This window comes from Tursiops truncatus, chromosome 3, assembly GCF_011762595.2.
Source record: "Tursiops truncatus isolate mTurTru1 chromosome 3, mTurTru1.mat.Y, whole genome shotgun sequence".
NCBI lineage: Eukaryota > Metazoa > Chordata > Mammalia > Artiodactyla > Delphinidae > Tursiops > Tursiops truncatus.
The window spans coordinates 123,799,544-123,817,544 of NC_047036.1; the positions used below are offsets into that span (position 1 = coordinate 123,799,544).

At 40.4% G+C, this 18,001-nt stretch overlaps 1 protein-coding gene across 1 annotated transcript; it reads left to right on the forward strand.

Moving 5' to 3' along the window:
• Positions 1-679: 679 nt before the first annotated feature.
• SCGB3A2 (secretoglobin family 3A member 2) lies at positions 680-3,941 on the forward strand. The gene is made up of 3 exons (XM_073801953.1): positions 680-734; positions 3,138-3,409; positions 3,806-3,941. The coding sequence occupies exons 1-3, from the start codon at positions 680-682 to the stop codon at positions 3,827-3,829; spliced, it is 351 nt and encodes a 116-aa protein (XP_073658054.1). The 3' UTR covers positions 3,830-3,941.
• The last annotated feature ends 14,060 nt before the right edge of the window (positions 3,942-18,001 follow it).

The following is an 18,001-nucleotide window of genomic DNA, read 5'->3' on the forward strand; positions in this document are numbered from 1 at the left end:
TATATGAGAACACAGAGAAGGCATGACCCTGGGTGTTCCCCAAATAAGTGGGAGACACTAGAAATGGTAGAAGATCTTGCCATAATAGATGTGTGAACAGGGATGGGGTGGGTGGAGGTAAATTCCAGAGAAATGTGGCACTAGATGCCAGTAAGCTGAGTCTGTATTATTTCAGGGCTAAAGGGAGGTCGGGATTACTCCTACACCTGGCGAGCTCATCAGTTAATATGTTTCTCCAAACTTTATTAGGAAACTGGAGGAAAGCAACATAATTTTCACCCTCTTTAATCCCAATATGAAACCTTCCCTTCTTTTCAGAGTTCTTCCAGAAGGACTTTTAGAACTCTTTGCTTCCCACCCGCAACTCTGTTTAAGAGCTTATGCAAGAGATCCTTGAGAGTGTTTTAAGATAGGGCTTTGTTTCTCATGGGAACATGAGGGAAAACGGAAAAAAACCTCCAATTTGTTTAGTGAGAAAACACGACCTCCATGCTTTTCTTCCCTGGGGCGAGTCAAGTGGTAGTGACTGAAATTCAGGTCCCTGTTTGGTGTATAAATATGGGTGTGTGCAAAAGCCACTGCCACACTTGGTACAGCAAGGGGAACCACTGGCTTGGTGGACTCACTAGGTTTTCCAGTTTAATCTTAAACTCCAGGTAAATATCACAGATAACGTACAATGAAGCTGGTCACTGTGTTCCTGCTGGTGACCATCAGCATTTGCAGTTACTCTGGTAAGTAGCCGGGAACATATGATATTTCTCTATTTTTCTGTTAACAGGAACACAACTATTAAGCCTAGGCTCCCAGTGGAATATGGTGGAGGGAGTTTTAGAGCCACAGAATAGTAAGGTCAGAAGGGACTTCAGATGCCCCCTGCTCCCAGCTCCAAGCTCTAACCCAATACAAGTACCATCCCTTGTGTATCCTACAAAGAAGTTAACCAGCTACCACAGAGGTTCAACAAAAGCACTTCATTATTGAACTTTGGCCACCATTAATTTTCCTTAATTTTGAGTTAAGATCTGATTTTGTGACTTCTTTCTTTTATGTTTCTGAAACTATATGGAGTCATTCTTGCTATCATCTCTAATCAGATTGCAGCATTGGTTCTCTTGAGACATAGCTACATTTATCTGTTCAGACAATCAATGGGTATTTGCTGAATGGCTATAAGCTGTTGGTCACTGGATAGGCATTAGAAGATTCAGACCTGAATCAAACATAAATATTGTTCTCAAGGTTCTTACAGTCTGGCAAGGGAGAGAAGACTTCTACAGAAGTCACGGCCGTACTAGACCAGTCATTAATGCACAATGACAATACAGATAGAGCTCTGTGGGAGAGCTGAGGGGTGAACAGTTCCATTTCTAGGTAGGGTATAGAGTCTGATTTCTTGGAGGAGAATGGAAACTGATCCTTTCTTTTTGGAGGGAGTCATATAGGAAGAGATATTTGGGCGCATCTGCAAAATCCATCATCATGGCCACTGCTCATTTGGAGAACAAAAAGCTTTGAGGGTCTCCCCCCTGGAATATGTAGGTACGTACAAAGAAGACACTCACCAAAGTGTTGAAAGTAAGAAGTACGGAGATTAATCGTGAGAAACTGTGTGATACCCATGCCTACATTGGCAACTTTGGCTTGTGAATTTTTTTTGAATTTTTGAACTGATTTGTAACTTCACCAGTTTTGGCTATTTTGTTGTCCTTTAGTGTCTAAGGACACATGGGAAGACGTGGCAGCAGAAAGATGGGTGGAGGGGAAATAAATATCCCCCTTCTGGGGGAGAGTTTTGGAGGGAAAATGGGTGGTAGAAGATGAAGGGGAAATAGGTGCGCAAGCTTCATTTTTAAGATTTGAATGGGAAAATAAAAAGTATTACAAAGAGAATGAAGTACTGGCAGGGTCTTAGCCAGCAGGAGGATGTGTGTCTTATGTGTGCGCTTCTGCATGTATGTATTTATACATACGCAAATGTGTTTTGTAAATATATGTATCATAAGCATTATCCTCATTCTCTAACCTCTTCTGTGTGAAAGTTATCTTTCTAAAGCTGAAGGTATAAAAATGCAATTATTCCATATAAGAGGCTTGATAGCTCCCCATTACCCTTGGGGAAAAAAATCTCAAACTCATCTGTATGACATTCAAGGCTTTGAAAATCCGCCCCACCCAAGTTGCAGCCTAACCTTCTTTATCCCTCCTTAGCACACCACACTGGAATTCTGAAGAAGACTCACCATCCTGTGTATGCACTTTCACCTTAATATCTCAATGCCTTGGTTAATTTTGTTCCTCTTTAAAATGCTGCTCCCCTTATTTACCTGTGATCCTGGCATTTGCCTCAAGACACATCTCCTGCAACATCTGTTCTTGGAAGATTCCTGTAGCATTCTCCTAGGTTAGAATTAATCATCACTTCTTTTGTGTTTCCATAGAGCTTTGTCCATAATATTAGCATAGCACATGCTGCACTGTGGCATACATAAATCTTTATTTTCCACCAGACTGTGTGAGTTCTCTGAGTGGAATATCTTGTTTTATTCATCTGTGTATCTGCACCAACTGGCATAGAGTCTGTATTCACTTATGTTTGTAACATTGAGTTGGACTGGTTGGGAGCAGTTTCCTGGGCTGTGGTTGGGTCCATTCACATCTCCAAGTGGAGGTTCATTATGGCATCTTCCCTTTGGTTTCAAGCTTGTGGGCTATGGAGACAGCCACATGCAAACTATACTCCCATCTAGTCAATCACCAGTATCTTTTGAGTGCTTACTATATGCCCTGTCCTAGGCGTGGGTGATGGTAATGAATAAAACTCAAATTTCTTATTCTCTTGAATCCTACATACTAGTGACAGGATGAAGGCAAAGTAAAGGAATGAATAAAGATTTAATACTTTAAGTAGTGGTAAGAAAAAATAAAGATAGAGGGTGACGGGTGATACCATTTTAGATACATCTCTGAGAATGTAACATCTGAGGAGAGACCAAATTAGGAAGGAAGAAAGGCATGTAGTTATCTGGGGAAAGAAAGTTCTAGAGAGGTGGAATGGGAGGGGCAAAGGTCCGGAAGCAGATGTTTTCTTGAGAAATCAAGATGAGTAGGGCTGGAATGGAGCCATTAATGGAGAGAGTGGAAGGTGGTGAGGTCATACGAACTGGAATTGCCTTGTTTTACCTGGGATCTCTTTTGCTCCGCAGCTACCGCCTTCCTCATCAACAGTTTGCCACTTCTTGTCAACAAGGCTTTACCTTTACCTCTGGACAATGTTCTCCCAGTCATGGACCCACTTAAGCTTCTTCTGAAAACTCTGGGCATTTCTGTTGAGCACCTTGTGGAAGGGCTAAGGAAGTGTGTGAGTGAGCTGGGACCAGAGACCTCTGAGGCCGTGAAGAAACTGCTGGTAACTACAGCTTGTGGGGCTGACTCATCAAAGGGCAGGGCTTAGTCACCGTGAGTGCCCACCCTCTCCACCCACTCCCACGCCACCTTGTTCTCATTTGTGAACCTGTATTTCCCCCTTGCTTACTGTACTCAGACACATTTCACATGTCCTGGAATCTCAAGGAAAGTGCAATATCCACAGTTCTAGAAGGAATTTTTGAATGAGGGAGACATATGCTAGTCGTGAAATGTGTGCCACTTCCCAGCTTTGTGATTCTGGATGGGACTTAACCACTCTGAGCTTTTGTTTCTTTGTAAGTAAAATGGTAGCGAAATAGGATAGTGACTATTTTTGGAGATGTGCTAATGATATGTAAACTGCTCTTATTTTTAATATTGCCTTTTTGACTTTCAGGAGGCACTCTCATATTTGGTGTGACAGCAGAAAAAAGCAAGAGTGGAGGAGGGAGGGAGATGATGCTGTCCTCCACCCTGGCTGAAACTCCTTCCATCCTAAAATTCAGTGACCCCTGAAAAGAATGAATAAAACAATGAACAGACTTCAGTTTGTCCTATTTTTATTTGGGAAACTCTATTCAGAAGGGCCTAACTACATAATTTTTTCCTTGTGTTATAAACTCTAGAGAGCCTGTTGTTATAAAGACAGCTCGCATTTTCAGTAAGGAGTAATGATTTTTTCCATCTCCTTATCTCTAAATTGAAGGTCTCCATTTTCTTCAACTGTTGTTTATCTGACAATGTTTCCAGATGCCTTATGTTCCTATTTCCCTACTTCTAAAGATTTTTTTTTCATCTTTATTGGAGTATAATTGCTTTACAATGGTGTGTTAGTTTCTGCTTTATAACAAAGTGAATCAGTTATACATATACATATGTTCCCATATCTCTTCCCTCTTGCATCTCCCTCCCTCCCACCCTCCCTATCCCACCCCTCCAGGCGGTCACTCCTGTGCTATGCAGCTGCTTCCCTGTGCTGATCTCCCTGTGCTATGCAGCTGCTTCCCACTAGCTATCTACCTTACATTTGGTAGTGTATATATGTCCATGCCTCTCTCTCGCCCTGTCACAGCTCACCCTTCCCCCTACCCATATCCTCAAGTCCGTTCTCCAGTAGGTCTGTGTCTTTATTCCTGTCTTACCCCTAGGTTCTTCATGACATTTTTTTTTCTTAAGTTCCATATATATGTGTTAGCATACGGTATTTGTCTTTCTCTTTCTGACTTACTTCACTCTGTATGACAGACTCTAGGTCTATCCACCTCATTACAAATAGCTCAATTTCGTTTCTTTTTATGGCTGAGTAATATTCCATTGTATATATGTGCCACATCTTCTTTATCTATTCATCCGATGATGGGCACTTAGGTTGTTCCCATCTCCGGGCTATTGTAAATAGAGCTGCAATGAACATTTTGGTACATGACTCTTTTTGAATTTTGGTTTTCTCAGGGTATATGCCCAGTAGTGGGATTGCTGGGTCATATGGTAGTTCTATTTGTAGTTTTTTAAGGAACCTCCATACTGTTCTCCATAGTGGCTGAACCAATTCACATTCCCACCAGCAGTGCAAGAGGGTTCCCTTTTCTCCACACTCTCTCCAGCATTTATTGTTTCTAGATTTTTTGATGATGGCCATTCTGACTGGTGTGAGATGATATCTCATTGTAGTTTTGATTTGCATTTCTCTAATGATTAATGATGTTGAGCATTCTTTCATGTGTTTGTTGGCAGTCTGTATATCTTCTTTGGCGAAATGTCTATTTAGGTCTTCTGCCCATTTTTGGATTGGGTTGTTTGTTTTTTTGTTATTGAGTTGCATGAGCTGCTTGTAAATTTTGGAGATTTATGCTTTGACAGGTGCTTCATTTGCAAATATTTTCTCCCATTCTGAGGGTTGTCTTTTGGTCTTGTTTATGGCTTCCTTTGCTGTGCAAAAGCTTTGAAGTTTCATTAGGTCCCATTTGTTTATTTTTGTTTTTATTTCCATTTCTCTAGGAGGTGGGTCAGAAAGGATCTTGCTGTGATTTATGTCATAGAGTGTTCTGCCTATGTTTTCCTCTAAGAGTTTGATAGTTTCTAGCCTTACATTTAGGTCTTTAATCCATTTTGAGCTTATTTTTGTGTATGGTGTTAGGGAGTGATCTAATCTCATACTTTTACATTACCTGTCCAGTTTTCCCAGCACCACTTATTGAAGAGGCTGTCTTTTCTCCACTGTACATTCCTGTCACCTTTATCAAAGATAAGGTGTCCATATGTGCGTGGGTTTATCTCTGGGCTTTCTATCCTGATCCATTGATCTATCTTTCTGTTTTTGTGCCACTACCATGCTGACTTGATTACTGTAGCTTTGTGGTAGAGTGTGAAGTCAGGGAGCCTGATTCCTCCAGCTCCGTTTTTCGTTCTCCAGATTGCTTTGGCTATTTGGGGTCTTTTGTGTTTCCATACAAATTGTGAAATTTTTTGTTCTAGTTCTGTGAAAAATGCCAGTGGTAGTTTGATAGGGATTGCATTGAATCTGTAGATTGCTTTGGGTAGTAGAGTCATTTTCACAATGTTGATTCTTCCAATCCACGAACATGGTATATCTCTCCATCTATTTGTATCATCTTTAATTTCTTTCATCAGTGTCTTATAATTTTCTGTATACAGGTCTTTTGTCTCCTTAGGTAGATTTATTCCTAGATATTTTATTCTTTTTGTTGCAGTGGTAAATGGGAGTGTTTTCTTGATTTCACTTGCAGATTTTTCATCATTAGTGTATAGGAATGCCAGAGATTTCTGTGCATTAATTTTGTATCCTGCTACTTTACCAAATTCACTGATTAGCTCTAGTAGTTTTCTGATGGCATCTTTAAGATTCTCTCTATATAGTATCATGTCATCTGCAAACAGTGACAGCTTTACTTCTTCTTTTCCTATTTGGATTCCTTTTATTTCCTTTTCTTCTATCATTGCTGTGGCTAAAACTTCCAAAACTATGTTGAATAAGAATGGTGAGAGTGGGCTACCTTGTCTTCTTCCTGATCTTAGTGGAAATGTTTTCAGTTTTTCACCATTGAGGACGATGTTGGCTGTGGGTTTGTCATATATGGCCTTTATTATGTTGAGGAAAGTTCCCTCTATGCCTACTTTCTGCAGGGTTTTTATCATAAATGGGTGTTGAATTTTGTCAAAAGCTTTCTCTGCATCTATGGAGATGATCATATGGTTTTTCTCCTTCAATTTGTTAATATGGTGTATCACATTGACTGATTTGCATATATTGAAGAATCCTTGCATTCCTGGAATAAACCCCACTTGATCATGGTGTATGATCCTTTTAATGTGCTGTTGGATTCTGTTTGCTAGTATTTTGTTGAGGATTTTTGCATCTATGTTCATCAGTGATATTGGCCTGTAGTTTTCTTTCTTTGTGACATCCTTGTCTGGTTTTGGTTTCAGGGTGATGGTGGCCTCATAGAATGAGTTTAGGAGTGTTCCTCCCTCTGCTATATTTTGGAAGAGTTTGAGGATAGGTGTTAGCTCTTCTCTAAATGCTTTATAGAATTTGCCTGTGAAGACATCTGGTCCTGGGCTTTTGTTTGTTGGAAGTTTTTTTTTGGTTTTTTTTTTTTTTGCTGTACACGGGCCTCTCACTGTTGTGGCCTCTCCCGTTGCGGAGCACAAGCTCCGGACGCACAGGCTCCAGACACGCAGGCTCAGCGGCCATGGCCCATGGGCCCAGCCGCTCCGTGGCACGTGGGATCCTCCCGGACCGGGGCACGAACCCATGTCCCCTGCATTGGCAGGTGGACTCTGAACCACTGCGCCACCAGGGAAGCCTCTGTTGGAAGATTTTTAATCACAATTTCAATTTCAGTGCTTATGATTGGTGTGTTCATATTTTCTATTTCGTCCTGATTCAGGCTTGGCAGGTTGTGCGTTTCTTAGAATTTGTCCATTTCTTCCAGGTTGTCCATTTTATTGGCGTAGAGTTGCTTGTAGTAATCTCTCAGGATCTTTTGTACTTCTGCAGTGTCAGTTGTTACTTCTTGTTATTCATTTCTAATTCTATTGATTTGAGTATTCTCCCTTTTTTTCTTGATGAGTCTGGCTAATGGTTTATCAATTTTGTTTATCTTCTCAAAGAACCAGTTTTTAGTTTTATTGATCTTTGGTATTGTTCCCTTCATTCCTTTTTCATTTATTTCTGATCTGATCTTTATGATTTCTTTCCTTCTGCTAACTTTGGGGTGTTTTTGTTCTTCTTTCTCTAATTGCTTTGGGTGCAAGATTAGGTTGTTTATTCGAGATGTTGCCTGTTTCTTAAGGTAGGATTGCATTACTATAAACTTCCCTCTTAAAACTGCTTTTGCTGCATCCCATAGGTTTTGGGTCGTCGTGTCTCCATTGTCATTTGTTTCTAGGTATTTTTTGATTTCCTCTTTGATTTCTTCAGTGAGCACTTCGTTATTAAGTAGTGTATTGTTTAGCCTCCATGGGTTTGTATTTTTTACAGATCTTTTCCTGTAATTGATATCTAGTCTCATAACGTTGTGGTCTGAAAAGGTACATGATACAATTTCAATTTTCTTAAATTTACCAAGGCTTGATTTGTGACCCAAGATATGATCTATCCTGGAGAATGTACCATGAGCACTTGAGAAAAATGTGTGTTCTGTTGTTTTGGGATGGAATGTCCTATGAATATCAATTAAGTCCATCTTGTTTAATGTATCATTTAAAGCTTGTGTTTCCTTATTTATTTTCATTTTGGATGATCTGTCCATTGGTGAAAGTGGGGTGTTAAACTCCCCTACTATGAATGTGTTACTATCGATTTCTGCTTTTATGGCCGTTAGTATTTGCCTTATGTATTGAGGTGCTCCTATGTTGGGTGCATAAATATTTACCATTGTTATATCTTCTTCTTGGATCGATCCCTTGATCATTATGCAGTGTCCTTCTTTGTCTCTTGTAATAGTCTTTATTTTAAAGTCTATTTTGTCTGATATGAGAATTGCCACTCCAGCTTTCTTTTGGTTTCCATTTGTATGGAATATCTTTTTCCATCCCCTCACTTTCAGTCTGTATGTGTCCCTAGGCCTGAAGTGGGTCTGTTGTAGATAGCGTATATATAGGTCTTGTTTTTGTATCCATTCAGCCAGTCTGTGTCTTTTGGTGGGAGCATTTAATCCATTTACATTTAAGGTAATTGTCGATATGTATGTTCCTATTCCCATTTTCTTAATTGTTTTGGGTTTGTTATTGTAGGTCTTTTCCTTCTCTTGTGTTTCTTGCCTAGAGAAGTTCCTGTAGCATTTGTTGTAAAGCTGGTTTGGTGGTGCTGAACTCTCTCAGCTTTTACTTGTCTGTAAAGGTTTTAATTTCTCCATCAAATCTGAATGAGATCCTTGCTGGGTAGAGCAATCTTGGTTGTAGGTTTTTCTCCTTCATTACTTTAAATATGTCCTGCCAGTCCCTTCTGGCTTGCAGAGTTTCTGCTGAAAGATCAGCTGTTAACCTTATGGGGATTCACTTGTGTGTTATTTGTTGTTTTTCCCTTGCTGCTTTTAATATGTATTCTTTGTATTTAATTTTTGATAGTTTGATTAATATGTGTCTTGGTGTGTTTCTCCTTGGATTTATCCTGTATGGGACTCTCTGTGCTTCCTGGACTTGATTAACTATTTCCTTTCCCATATTAGGGAAGTTTTCAACTATAATCTCTTCAGATATTTTATCAGTCCCTTTCTTTTTCTCTTCTTCTTCTGGGACCCCTATAATTCGAATGTTGGTGCATTTAATGTTGTCCCAGAGGTCTCTGAGACTGTCCTCAGTTCTGTTCATTCTTTTTTCTTTATTCTGCTCTGCAGTAGTTATTTCCACTCTTTTATCTTCCAGGTCACTTATCCGTTCTTCTGCCTCAGTTATTCTGCTATTAATCCCTTCTAGAGTATTTTTAATTTCACTCATTGTGTTGTTCATCATTGCTTGTTTCATCTTTAGTTCTTCTAGGTCCTTGTTAAATATTTCTTGCATTTTCTCTTTTCTATTTCCAACATTTTGGATCATCTTTACTATCATTATTCTGAATTCTTTTCCAGGTAGACTGCCTATTTCCTCTTCATTTGTTAGGTCTGGTGGGTTTTTATCTTGCTCCTTCATCTGCTGTGTGTTCTTCTGTCTTTTCATTTTGCTTATCTTACTGTGTTTGGGGTCTCCTTTTCGCAGGCTGCAGGTTCGTAGTTCCCGTTGTTTTTGGTGTCTGTCCCCAGTGGCTAAAGTTGGTTCAGTGGGTTGTGTAGGCTTCCTGGTGGAGGGGACTAGTGCCTGTGTTCTGGTGGATGAGGCTGGATCTTGTCTTTCTGGTGGGCAGGTCCATGTCCAGTGGTGTGTTTTGGGGTGTCTGTGGACTTATTATTATTTTAGGGAGCCTCTCTGCTAATGGGTGGGGTTGTGTTCCTGTCTTGCTAGTTGTTTGGCATAGGGTGTCCAGCACTGTAGCTTGCTGGTCGTTGAGTGAAGCTAGGTGTTGGTGTTGAGATGGAGATCTCTGGGAGATTTTAGCCATTTGATATTACGTGGAGCTGGGAGGTCTCTTGTGGACCAGTGTCCTGAAGTTGGCTCTCCCACGTCAGTGGCACAGCACTGACTCCTGGCTGCACCACCAAGAGCCTTTCATCCACACGGCTCAGAATAAAAGGGAGAAAAAGTTGAGTGAAAAAAAGAGGATAAAATAAAATAAAGTAATATAAAATAAAACAAAGTTATTAAAATAAATAATAAAAAATAATTATTAAGAAAATTTTTTTTAAAGAAATTAAGAAACAAACATACAAAAAAAAAAAAAGTATGGACAGAACCCTAGGACAAATGGTGAAAGCAAAGCTGTACAGACAAAATCTCACACAGGAGCATACACATACAGACTCACCAAAAGAGGAAAAGGGGAAAAAATAATATATCTTGCTCTCAAAGTCCACCTCCTCAATTTGGGATGATCCACTGTCTTTTAAGTTATTTCACCTATGCAGGGTACATCATGTTGATTGTAGAGCTTTAATCCGCTGCTCCACAGGCTGCATGGAAACATTTCCCTTTCTCTTCTTTGTTCTCACAGCTCCTGGGGCTCAGCTTCGGATTTGGCCCCGCCTCTGCGTGTAGGTCGCCTGAGGGCGTCTGTTCTGCGCTGACAGGATGGGGTTAAAGGAGCAGCTGCTTCTGGGGCTCTGGCTCACTCAGGCCGGGGGGAGGGAGGGGTGCGGATGCGGGGCGAGCCTGCGGCAGCAGAGGCCGGCAGGACGTTGCACCAGCCCGAGGCCGCCATGCCGGGGAAGTTGTCCCTGGATCACGGGACCCTGGCAGTGGCGGGCTGCACAGTCTCCCCGGAAGGGGGGTGTGGATAGTGACCTGTGCTCGCACACAGGCCTCTTGGTGGCGCCAGCAGCAGCCTTAGCGTCTCATGCCCGTCTCTGGGGTCCGCGCTGTTAGCCGCAGCTCGCACGCCTCTTGAGCTCCTTTAAGCAGCACTCTTAATCCCCTCTCCTCGTGCACCAGGAAACAAAGAGGGAAGAAAAAGTCTCTTGCCTCTTCGGCAGGTCCAGACTTTTCCCCGGACTCACTCCCGACTAGCCGTGGTGCACTAACCCCCTGCAGGCAGTGTTCTCGCCGCCAACCCCAGTCCTCTCCCTGCGCTCTGACCTAAGCCTGAGCCTCAGCTTCCAGCCCCGCCCGTCCTGACGGGTGAGCAGACAAGCCTCTCGAGCTGGTGAGTGCTGGTCGGCACCGATCCTCTGTGCAGGAATCTCTCCGCTTTGCCCTCCGCACCCCTCTTGCTGTGCTCTCCTCCATGGCTCCGAAGCTCCCCCCCTCCACCACCCGCAGTCTCCGCCCACGAAGGGGCTTCCTAGTGTGTGGAAACCTTTCCTCCTTCACAACTCCCTCCCACTGGTGCAGGTCCAGTCACTATTGTTTTGTCTGTGTTTATTCTTTTTTCTTTTGCCCTAACCAGGTACGTGGGGAGTTTCTTGCCTTTTGGGAGGTCTGAGGTCTTCTGCCAGCATTCGGTGGGTGTTCTGTAGGAGTTGTTCCACGTGTAGATGTATTTCTGATGTATCTGTGGGGGGGAAGGTGATCTCCGTGTCTTACTCTTCCGCCATCTTCCCCCTCGTCCAGAATTTTTTTTAAAAAAAAAACCTTAAAATAAAAGCACTTTATTTGATTATAATTCTGCAATTTGCCTTGGGTTCACCTGGATAGCTCTTCCACTGGTGTTACCTGGTGACACTCTGATAGTTTAGATAGAGTAGATGCTCCAAAAAATGAAAAGATGCTCAACCATTACCAATTATTAGAGAAATTGCAATCACAGCTGCAATGAGATATCACCTCACACTGGTCAGAATGGCCATCATCACACAAACTACAAACAATAAATGCTGGAGAGGGTGTGAAGAAAAGGGAAGTTTTACAAGCTTCATTTGTTTGGAGTCTACATCACCAGAATGTGAGGTTTGATTAAGTTAGCAGTTATATTAGTGCCACTCCATAGCTTCACAGGCCCTTCCACCAAGTTAGGCCTCTGCTACGTCATTCTCTGGCAAATGGTTCTGAACTATCCTTTCCTTTCCCCAATGCTACCGTGTACTATGATTACAGAATCATCTTTTCCAAGACATAATTCTGGCTCTATACGACCACCTATAAAATAGATTTCAAGCTCCTTAGCATGGCATATAAGGTCTTTCATGATCTGGCCTTACTTTACACGTCTAGTCTCATCAATATTCCTTTCTTCACATGTGCTCCAGCCCCAGCCATGCTGAAGAGATAACTAAATCTCTTTGCTGCTAACACTTTTTTGTTTGTTTGTATGTTTTGTTTTGTTTTTGCGGTACGCAGGCCTCTCCTGCATTGTTGTGGCCTCTCCCGTTGTGGAGCACAGGCTCCGGACGTGCAGGCTCAGCAGCCATGGCTCATGGGCCCAGCCATTCCACGGCATGTGGGATTTTCCTGGACTGGGGCACGAACCCATGTCCCCTGCATCAGCAGGCGGACTCTCAACCACTGCGCCACCAGGGAAACCCTGCTGCTAACACTTTTATGCCTTAATGAAAAAACTCAAGCTTCTTCCCACCTACGATGTCTGCTGTGGTCTGCCTCCAGACTTGGGCTTGTGCCAGTCTTGGGGCTATTTGCTCTTAGATCCATTCCCCGTGCTTTCCATGCTCTGCTCCATATTAGGGGGAGGGAGGGGACATGATGCTGACCCCTGCAGGTGGTTCCCAGGTCAGTTTCTCAGGTTCCCATGTCAGTTGACATTTGGGCTGCATTCTGCCCCAGGAGGCCCAGGCAGGAGATGGGAGGTGGGAAAAGGGGAAAGCCCAGAGTGTGGCCTCCCCTCTCTCTCTCTCTCTCTATTTAGGAGAAGTCTCTGGAAGTGCCTGCACTATGTCTGAGCCACCAGGTCCTGCTGGATAAGTTTATATTTGTTTCAGCTTTTGGCTGGTGACTCCAGTCCCTGGACTCTTGTTACACCATCTCTTCTTTTTCTCTCCAGCTGAAGTTCATAGTGGCTTCCTGCTGTTATCAGTTTCTAAGCTGCCTCACCATCACCTATTTGATTTTTTTAGGTCTTCTATCATCTATTGAGTCAATTCTGTGCATTACATTTCCTCTGTTCTAAGCATACAAATAGTTTCTGTTTCCTGGTTGGTTCCTGACTAATATATTGTTAACTTCATCTCCTCTGTGAAGATTACCTTGATTGCTGCTATTTCTTTTTATTTATTTATTTATTTTTATTAGAGTATAGTTGCTTTACACTGCTGTGTCAGTTTCTGCTGTAGAGCAAAGTGAATCCACCATACATACACATATATCCCCTCTACTTTGGGTTTCCTTCCCATTTAGGTCACCACAGAGCACCAAGTAGAGTTCCTAGTGCTATACAGTAGGTTCTCATTAGTTATCTATTTTATACATAGTAGTGTAAACATGTCAGTCCCAATCTCTTAGTTCATCCCACTGAACCCCCTTTCCCCCTTGGTATCCATACGTTTGTTCTCTACATCTGTGTCTCTATTTCTGCTGTGCAAATAAGATCATCTATACCATTTTTCTAGATTCCACATGTATGCATTAATATATGATATTAGTTTTTCTCTTTCTGACTTACTTCACTCTGTATGACACTCTCTAGGCCCATCCATGTCTCTGCAAATGACACAATTTCACTCTTTTTTATGACTGAGTAATATTCCATTGTATATACATTCCACATCTTCTTTATCCATTCCTCTGTTGATGGACTTTTAGGTGGCTTCCATGTCCTGGCTGTTGTAAATAGTGCTGCAGTGAACATTGGGATGCATGTGTCTTTTTGAATTATGGTTTTCTCAGGGTATATGCCCAGTAGTGGGATTGCTGGGTCGTATGGTAGTTCTATTTTTAGTTTTTTAAGGAACCCCTGTACTGTTCTCCATAGTGACTATCTATTTACATTCCCACCAACAGTGTAAGAGGGCTCCCTTTTCTTCACACCCTCTCCAGCATTTGTTGTTTGTAGATTTTGTGAGGATGGCCATTCTGACAGGTGTGAGGTGATACCTCATTGTAGTTCCGAGTTGCATTTCTCTGATAATTAGTAATGTTGATCTTTTCATTTGTTTGTTGGCCATCTGTATGTCTTCTTTGCAGAAATGTCTATTTAGGTCTTCTGCAAAGTTTTTGATTGGGTTATTTGGTTTTTTTTGATATTGAGCTGCATGAGCTGTTTGTATATTTTGGAGATTAATCCTTTGTCAGTTGCTTCGTTTGCAAATATTTTCTCCCATTCTGAGGATTGTCATTTTGTCTTGTTTCCTTTGCTGTGCAAAATCTTTTAAGTTTCATTCAGTCCCATTTCTTTATTTTTGTTTATATCTTCATTACTCTAGGAGGTGGATCAAAAAAGATCTTGCTGAGATTTATGTCAAAGAGTGTTCTGCCTATGTTTTCCTCTAAGAATTTTATAGCATCTGTCCTTATATTTAGGTCTTTAATCCATTTTGAGTTTATTTTTGTGTATGGTGTTAAAGAGTATTCTAATTTCATACTTTTACATGTAGCTGTCCAGTTTTCCCAGCACCACTTATCGAAGAGCCTGTCTTTTCTCTATTGTATATTCTTGCCTGCTTTGTCATGGATTAGGTGACCATCAGTGTGTGGGTTTATCTCTGGGCTTTCTATCCTGTTCCATTGATCTATATTTCTGTTTTTGTGCTAGTACCATACTGTCTTGATTACTGTAGCTTTGTAGTATAGTCTGAAGTCAGGGAGTCTAATTCCTCCAACTCTGTTTTTCTTTCTTGAGATTGCTTTGGCTATTTGGGGTTTTTTGTGTTTCTGTGCAAATGGTAAAATTTTTTTGTTCTAATTCTGTGAAAAATGCCATTGGTAATTTGATATGGATTGCACTGAATCTGTAATTGCCTTGGGTAGTATAGTCATTTTTACAATACTGATTCTTCCTATCCAAGAACATGGTATATCTCTCCATCTGTTTGTGTCATCTTTGATTTCTTTCGTCAGTATCTTATAGTTTTCTGCGTACAGTTCTTTCGCTTCCTTAGATAGGTTTAGTCCTAGGTATTTTATTCTCTTTGTTGCAATGGTGAATGGGATTGTTTCCTAATTTCTCTTTCTGATTTTTCTTTGTTAGTGTATAGGAATGCAAGAGATTCCTGTGTATTAATTTTGTATCCTGCAACTTTACTCAATCCACTGATGATATTTAGTAGTTTTCTGGTGGCATCTTTAGGATTTTCTATGTATAGTGTCATGTCATCTGCAAACAGTGACAGTTTTACTTCTTATTTTCCAATTTGGATTCCTTTTATTTCATTTTCTTCTCTGATTGCTGTGGCTAGGACTTCCAAAACTATGTTGAATAAGAGTGGACGCCCTTGTCTTGTTCCTGATCTTAGAGGAAGTGCTTTCAGTTTTTTACCATTGAGAATTATGTTTGCTGTGGGTTTGTCATATATGGCCTTTATTATGTTGAGGTAGTTTCCCTCTATGCCCATTTTCGGAGAGTTTCTATCATAAATGGTGTTGAATTTTGTCAAAAGCTGTTTCTGCATCTACTGAGATGTTCACATGGCTTTTATTCTTCAATGTGTTAATACAGCATATCACATTGATTGATTTGCATATATTGAAGAATCCTTGCATTCCTGGGATAAATCCCACTTTATCAAGGTGTATGATCCCATTAATGTGTTGTTGGATTTGGTTGGCTAGTATTTTGCTGAGGATTTTTGCATCTATGTTCATCAGTGATATTGGCCTGTAATTTTCTTTTTTTGTGATATCTTTGCCTGGTTTTGGTATCAGGGTGATATTGGCCTTGTAGAATAAACTTGGGAGGTTCCTCCTTCTGTAATTTTTTGGAAGAGTTTGAGAAGGATAGGTGTTAGCTCTTCCCTAAATGTTTAATAGAGTTCACCAGTGAAGCCATCTGGGTCTGGACTTTTATTTGTTGGAAGATTTTTAATTGCAGTTTCAATTTCATTACTTGTGATTGGTCTGTTCATATTTTCTATTTCTTCCTGATTCAGTATTGGAAGGTTGTACTTTTCTAAGAATCTGTCCATTTCTTCCAAGTTGTCATTATTTTGGCATATTGTTGCTTGTAGTAATCTCTTATGATCCTTTGTATTTCTTCAGTGTCAGTTGTTACTTCTCCTTTTTCATTTCTAGTTTTATTGATTTCAGTCCTCTCCCTTATTTTCTTGATGAGTCTGGCTAAAAGTTTATCAATTTTGTTTATCTTCTCAGAGAACCAGCTTTTAGTTTCATTGATCTTTGCTATTGTCTTCTTCTTTTCTATTTTACTTATTTCTCCTCTGATCTTCATGATTTCTTTCCTTCTACTAACTTTGGGGTTTTTGTTGTTGTTGTTGTTGTGCTTATTTCTCTAGTTGCTTTAGGTGTAAGATTAGGTTGCTTATTTGAGTTTTTTCTTGTTTCTTGAGGTAAGATTATATTGCTATAAACTTCCCTCTTAGAGCTGCTTTTGCTGCATCCCATAGGTTTTGGGTCCTCGTGTTTTCCTTATCATTTGTTCCTAGTTATTTTTTGATATTGTCTTTGATTTCTTGGTTATTTAGTAGCATATTGTTTAGCCTCCAAGTGCTTGTGTTTTTACGGTTTTTTTTTCCTGTAATTGATTTCTAATCTCATACGTTATAGTCAGAAAAGATGCTTGATACAATTTCAATTTCCTTAAATTTACTGAGGCTTTTTTTGTGACCCAAGATGTGATCTATCCTGGAGAATGTTCTGTGTACACTTGAAAAGAAAGTATATTCTGCTGTTTTCAGATGGACTGTCCTATAAATATCAATTAAGTGTATCTTGTCTAATGTGTCATTTAAAGCTTGTGTTTTCTTATTAATTTTCTGTCTAAATGATCTATCCATTGGTGTAAGTGGAGTGTTATAGTCCCCCAGTGTTATGGTGTTACTGTCAGTTTCCCCTTTTATGGCTGTTAGTATTTGCCTTATGTATTGGAGTGTGTGTTGGGTGCGTAAATATTTACAAATGTTATATCTTCTTCTTGGAATGATCCCTTGATCATTATGTAGTGACCTTCTTTGTCTCTTGTAATAGTCTTTATTTTAAAGTCTATTTTGTCTGATATGAGTATTGCTACTCCAGCTTTCTTTTGATTTGCATTTGCATGGAATATCTTTTTCCATCCCCTCACTTTCATTCTGTATGTGTCCCTAGGTCTGAAGTGGGTCTCTTGTAGACAGCCTATATAGGGGTCTTGTTTTTGTATCCATTCAGCCAGTCTGTGTCTTTTGATTGGGTCATTTAATCCATTTACATTTAAGGTAATTATCGATATGTATGTTCCTATTCCCATTTTCTTAATTGTTTTGGGTTTGTTATTGTAGGTCTTTTCCTTCTCTTGTGTTTCTTGCCTGTAGCATTTGGTGTAGAGCTGAATTCTCTTATCTTTTGCTTGTCTGTAAAGCTTTTGATTTCTCTGTCGAATCTGAATGAGATCCTTGCTGGGTAGAGTAATCTTGGTTGTAGGTTTTTCCCTTTCATCACTTTAAATATATCCTCCCTCTGGCCTGCAGAATTTCTGCTGAAAAATCAGCTGATAACCTTATGGGGATTCCCTTGTATGTTTGTTATTTTTCCCTTGCTGCTTTTAAAATTTCTTTTGTATTTACTTTTTGATAGTTTGCTTAATATGTATCTTGGCGTGTTTCTCCTTGGATTTATCCTATATGGGACTCTCTGCCCTTCCTGGACTTGACTGAGTATTCTTTTTCCCATATTAGGGAAGTTTTCAACTATGATCTCTTCAAATATTTTCTCAGACCCTTTCTCTTTCTCTTCTTCTTCTGGGACCATTATAATTCAAATGTTGTTGTGTTTAATGTTCCAGAGCTGTTTGAGTCTGTCCTCATTTCTTTTTATTCTTTTTTTTTATTCTCTATGGCAGTTATTTCCACCATTCTATCTTCCAGCTCATTTATCCATTCTTCTGCCTCAGTTATTCTGCTATTGATTCCTTCTCGTGTATTTTTCATTTCAGTTATTGTGT